Source organism: Limulus polyphemus, unplaced genomic scaffold (assembly GCF_000517525.1).
Source record: "Limulus polyphemus unplaced genomic scaffold, Limulus_polyphemus-2.1.2 Scaffold605, whole genome shotgun sequence".
In the NCBI taxonomy this organism is placed as follows: Eukaryota; Metazoa; Arthropoda; class Merostomata; order Xiphosura; family Limulidae; genus Limulus; species Limulus polyphemus.
Window position 1 is genome coordinate 91,836 of NW_013666215.1, and position 6,641 is coordinate 98,476.

Here is a 6,641-nt window from a genome sequence, read left to right on the forward strand (position 1 = left end):
CTTCAAGATGAATGTGTATAAGAAAACTCGAATCCTTTCTTTTTTTTACCAAACTCTTGTTCATTTAGCCGGTTTCGTAGCATTTCTGGTTATTCGTGAGTGTAAAAACTATGAAATCAGAAAACAACTAGATATATTATTTTTAAAGTAATAAATTTAAGTTTAAAATTTATACAAATTTTATTTTTCAATTAATTTTTTAAATTTTATATTTTTAATTTTTAAGTATACTGTGGAGAACTTCCAAAGAAGCTTTAAGGTTAATCAGAAAAGTAAGTGAAGTATTTTTAACAATATCAGTAGTCTGTCGAACTTGGGTATTGTGTTACAGTAAGTTTATCGCTAATGTTAAAAATATTTCAATGTTGATGTTAATTTAAAGACAGTTTAATTAGTTTTCGATTTAAAACGCTAGTAATAAGATGACTTATTTTGTAAGCTGAATTTTAAAAAAAATCTTAAACGATTTTAAAGATATCAAATTAAAACAATTTTAATGAAAATATAAAATTTGTATATTTCATAGAGAGGAGATTGGAATAACAGCCTATCAAGTGATGTGTAGATCTTTTAAGTTCTATTTAACATCTATTTTTTTAGTGTTCATTCATTAGTTCATTAATATTGTGAATCTTTACACTAGCCCTCAGTGGCACAGCGGAATGTCTACTGACTTACAACGCTAAAAACTGGGTTTCGATACCCGTGGTGGGCAGAGCACAGATAGCTCTTTGTGTAGCTTTGTGCTCTAATAACAAGCAAACCTTTTGACTAATAACCCGAACTCCATGAAAGACTACCAAGATATGTGCACTTCCAAGCAACAGCCTATATTTTGTTTTTCAGTGAATAATAAATAACACTTGTCAACTAATATTAAAGACAACCCCACAGAGCAGTTAATAAAACAAGCACTTTGTGTGTCACTGATAAGAACAAGCATTCTAATAACATGTAAAACAGTTTGGATTTATTGTTCAAATCTTGGTTTAAAAACTACTCAGACAAGAAACGCTATTACTATATTTTATATGAGCTATAATGAACTATTGTAAAAATAAAACATGTATATAGTTAAATGAGATAATATCAAACAAAAACCGCTGTACATTTAGAATATTATGCATCCAGAGCCTGTTTCTTGTGAACTTTCTATCTAAGACATAAAAGTCAATAATTTGGACTTGAAAATGTTCCATAATATGTACCAAATGTGTAACGCTGATTTTTAATAAATTTGCATTTTGTATTTATGGCAAAGGTACTAAGGCTATCTCCCGCCTTCCCTAATTTTGAGCCACCGATTAAAGGGAAGACAGCCAGTCATAAGCACCCTACCACCCACCATCCATGCTAAGGGATTAACTTCCACTCTTGTAATGAACCCACAGCTTGAATTTTGGGGAATACTTTGTTTTTTCGCATGAATTCAAATCCGGTTTGCCAGCTCCTAAATCTAGGGCTCTACCACAGTGGCAGCTCGCGCCATCTTCAATAAACTGTTCTTGGGATATAATAATGAAATTTTCATACTTTAATTCAAAACGCTGAGCATTATATGTGTATATAGACGCAACGAAGTAGTTAAAAGCTTATCACAATATATATCTACATTATTGCACTATTGCCATCATACATTTTTTTTGTATAAATATAGTTCAATTTTGTGTTTCATTGACGGAATTAACCTCTTAGTAAGTATTTTTACAAATCTGCGACTTTCAAATGAGTCCTATCTAAAATATTATTGTTTCACTTCGAATGGCAAGGTATTTATAGTTTTAAGAGATATGAACCTTATGCTTTTGTACATAGAACAAAAACGACATAACATCATACAGAAAAACAAAACGAAACTAATCAAGTGACCCTTGTTTATAAACAGAATAATCTGAGGATATTCCAATTGAATAAGTTCTTCATGTGAGGTAATCGAGTTATTTCAAATTAACGAAGTGTTGTTTAACGTACCTGCGCTTCCTAAATCTGCTTGTCAGGAAGTTCAATTGTCTTTCTAGTTAAAAACAACAACAACAACAACAAATATCAAACGTTTTTATGATGTAAAGATCAGGGAAGAACTTTGCTCTTCGTGCGACATAAACAAGATTCGTCAAATCATCAATTCTTCACAACAAAAACTTGAAGGGTACTAATTCACACACATAGTAATAAACATGTAATTTCACACCAAAAATTAACAGACACCGTTAAGTTTCTTCACACGTGATGCTTTGTTCGTAATGGAGAAACTACTATATATACATATAACAGCACTGCTTCCAATATCACATAAGTTAATTTTAAAGCACGCTTACTTGAGTGGAAAGATATTAGCCAGAAGTTACCGTATAGAGATGATTGTGAATAATCAATACAAACTACTTTGGGTGGCATAACGGCGCTAAGACATATTTTATAATTAAGATAAGACAATAGTTCAACCAGTTTAAGCAGTGTAAATGAAACACTTCCACAAACATACTGGTTGATTCTGAAAAATTATCCAAAAACAGATTTCATGGAACGACACTTACAAACTTCAAGACTGATGCGTTGTATAGCGTTATACATTAAGGACTTTTTTTAAAAATTGATATATAAATATAGCCTTTTTTGTACTTGAAACATACTCAGATAGCTGTGTTTAGTAAATATACAAAAAATCTGTTTTTTGCCACAGTATTTACAAAATACACGTGTAACATACTTACAGGTGATTAAAAGTAGAAAATAAAAATTTCATATGTGTAAAATCATTCTCTGGATAATTTTAAGCTATGTACTCAAACTATAACCCACAAAATGTGCAATTTCTCAGATATTAAACAGGGTAATAATATATTAAGGTACTTTCACTTTGTCTTGTTGAGCGCAATGTCCGTGATATTAAATAGGGTAACCATGTATTAGCGTACTTCCACTTTGTCTTGTTGAGCGCAATGTCCGTGATATTAAACAGGGTAACCATGTATTAGCGTACTTCCACTTTGTCTTGTTGAGCGCAATGTCCGTGATATTAAACAGGGTAACCATGTATTAGCGTACTTCCACTTTGTCTTGTTGAACGCAATGTCCGTGATATTAAACAGGGTAACCATATATTAGCGTACTTCCACTTTGTCTTATTGAGTGCAATGTCCGTGATATTAAACAGGGTAACCATGTATTAACATACTTCCACTTTGTCTTGTTAAGTGTCGTGGAAATCGTTTTTAGTTCGGTCCTTTAAGAGGAAAACACCAATTGGCGATGAAAATATTTAGGTTCTCTACAGATACTCCTGACGGTAGAAAGGGGCGAATTTGAGTTAAGAGCTTATACAATCTTTTCCTGAACCAAAGGTCGGCTAAAGGGAGTATAATCTTTTGGAAATGATAGCCAGCAAATTTCTCCAACAAAAGTTTCAAGTTGTGAAATAGAATAGTTTTTTTTTTAATGGAAGAGTCTCTTGATGAAGTAAAATCATTTATGTGTCACACAGGCAGTTAGATTCTCTGAACGACACGTAAAGCAAATATATATGTATGTAGATTTACCTTTATGATGCTTTTATTCCACATATAACAAATCATTTTATTTTTATCTTTACAGATGCAATTAAATAAAAACTAGTAAGTTTTTAGATATATCTATATTAATCAATAAAAAAGAGAACTGTCTAAACTAGTAAATTACGTTAAAACATTTTCTTTACACATTTCTACTGTTACGTTAGGCCACCTGTCGTCAGAATGAAGTAATATCGCCTACTGAGGTTTTACTCTTAGTTTATTTAAATAACTATAAGTTCTACAGTAGAGTTGTGTTTAAACGTATAACGTGTATAATAAACAAATTAATTAATGTGTTTTAATTTCACACTGGTGGATGTTAATTAAGATATTGAATTACACATTATAAACGCAGCTGCTGATAAAAACCATGCACATTTCATCTTACCTGTTTTGCCAACATTCTTACTACCTAGAACCACCACACGTACGGAGGTCAAATTCGTCATGACAACGTTTTAGTTTCTAACTGCCTGTAGAAGACGCACAGAGTTTTATTGCCGGATACCAGAGTAAGGAACCGATTCCCTATTATATTACCACTAGTGGAAGCAAACATAAAGTCATAATTTGGTTTTCACGCACTTGAATAGCGACTACTGTTATCAAGTAGACCTATTTACTCCGTCACTCAAAGCATTTGAAGTTAGAGACAGCTGCAAAAGGCCAGTCGGAGCCGATGTTTGAGTCACTGACTCTTCTGAAGGGTAATTTTATTTCCAAACAGGTTACTTGTACCTCTGATTGGTCTCGGGACTCAGTTTTCGTCACGTTTTGCGAGTAGGCCCAGCAAAAGTAAATAGAAAGAAAACAACGACAGTGGCGCCCTCGTGATTAACGGTAATTTCCGTTGTATGGTAACGGCTTTAACACTTAAGAGAGTCGAAAAGAAAGAAAAAAACCAAATCTCTTGAAGTTGACATGACGTTCTGCTATGTGTAACCGTCTCCTGACCTACATGGTCACGGTTTATCGCATTCGTAAAGGCAAAGAAAAGCAGCTGTTACTTAAAAAAAAGAAACAACTGACTTTGAAGTAACGTATTCCTATAATGGTAGGTCAAGACCTCGATTTTGGGGTGTTTAGGAGCGTGCTACAAATTCATTCTGCCGCTCTCAAGTTTAAGTCTGGATAAAATCAGAGACTTTCTGGACTTAGCTTACATAACTCGAACCTTATATAGACAAGTTCACAGAGATAGAGAACTTGATAGAGTCATTGCTACTTAGTTTGACTTAAATAAAACTTATAGAATACTGGTTGTTGTTGGTTTTTTTACTGAACTGTACTATGTGATAGGCACTATAAGCAATAATATAATTATTGAGCATTCTAACTGATAATCACACAAATGTAAGTGGACAGATTTTACCTGTTTCACAAATTGCTTAATTATTCACTTAAGTACTTTTGAATGTAAAACAAGCGCTATTTTAAAAATATATCAACATTTTCAGAATGACCCTTAAATGACGAAGATAAATAATAGTTTTACTTTATTTTTAGCTTTGCTTCAAAGATAAAAATAAAATCCAGCTATAGTTTCTTGATGAATATCACGGAAATTGTAGAAAAATGTGTATGAAAGTAACATTCTTGTAGCGACATTTTATTTGTAATTTAAACCTATCTGTTATTTGCTCAGAAGCCTAGATAGTTTACAATAATTTGGTTAATTCGTTCACTCAAGTGAGTAAGTCTAGTTAAAATACTGTCGTTAGCTGAATTCGAATATCAGAACAACTTACTCCCAGCAGCTCAGCGGTAAGTCTGAAGGATTATAACGCTAAAAATCGGGTTTCGATACACGTGGTAGGCACAACACAGATAGCCCATTATGTAGCTTTGCACCACTTAATAACAAACTAAATAACTAACTAACACAACTGTTTATGAAATCTTAAACTCATTGCTAAAAGTTATAAAGCTAAAATTCTAATATTCATAGCTCTATACCTATGGCGGGTGTATAGTTTTGGGCTTAAGCAAACAAACAAAGTGAAGCCTAAAATTTGACCTTGTTGAATGGAATACAAAGACACACCATGGAACGTTCTTCAACGCTTTACATGACGGTAATCTTGTATTATAAAATACTACATGTTCAAATGTTATTTGCTCTCTTCATAAATAATATTAATAATTAGATTCTACAGTGAGAAAGGTGTAGCCATGGAATTTGCTTTATTAGGCTTGAGGAAAAGAGAAAGGAAATAATGGCTGACAAACAACTCTTGAAGGATAAGAATGAAATACGAAATTCAAGATAATTATGTTCTCATTATTAGAGATTCGATTCAACCTTGAAGTCACCTTATGCGACACATGAGCTAAACGGCCACGTTAAAGACTCCGAAGTTTCAAGCATAACAGTCCCTAATTTTGGTCTGTGGACCAGAGGAAGGGCAACAAATAAACAGCATCCGCTATCTGCCTGTTTACTCTTAAAAATACTGGGATTGACTTTCAAACTTACAATGGCCCACAAATGGAAGTGCGGAGAGAGTTCAATAGCATCTTACGGCTCGAGCCTTGGGCTTTCCGATCCATGTCTAGGCTCACTAAACTCTAGGCAACGCCATACCTAAAATTTGTTCAGAAACAACAATTATGTACTGATAAACTAGACGGCGCTTCACACTCTGGTCTCCCATAACTAGCTGTATTGTATAATATAATTTTGAAACCAGAAAAATTGATTTTTTTTTGTTCCCTACAACTCAATATTTATAAACTTTGTTATGTTCTAATCTCATGTGATATTTCTTATGGTTCTAATGTTCCTGACCTTAATCATCAACATTTTGTCCAAAGCGAAAATATCAGACAAATATAAAACTTAGGAAGTTATTTTGTTATTATATTTTCTACATAAGAATTATGCCTTTTAGCTTATACCTTGTTTCTGTTCATAGAAGCATTGAAACAGCTAGGAAGTTTAGTGACCGTAAAAACATTCGTGTTCGATCTAATGTTTAGTCAAATAACAAGCAAATCAACAGTTGTAAGCGCTTACCGTTCAGTACTTATCAGCTTTACTTTCAGTACTTGTTTACTTTCATAATGCGAAATCCAACTTTACTTCAA

At 33.0% G+C, this 6,641-nt stretch overlaps 1 protein-coding gene across 1 annotated transcript in view; it reads right to left on the reverse strand.

Annotated features, from left to right (window-relative positions):
• The window catches only part of LOC106459413 (ras-related and estrogen-regulated growth inhibitor-like), a 39,854-nt gene extending 35,727 nt beyond the window's left edge, over window positions 1-4,127 (reverse strand). The window contains exon 1 of the mRNA XM_013919033.2: window positions 3,943-4,127. Within this exon, the coding sequence (XP_013774487.1) occupies window positions 3,943-4,003 (61 nt within the window). The 5' untranslated portion in view covers window positions 4,004-4,127. The remainder of the gene's footprint in view (window positions 1-3,942) is intronic.
• Window positions 4,128-6,641: the final 2,514 nt, after the last annotated feature.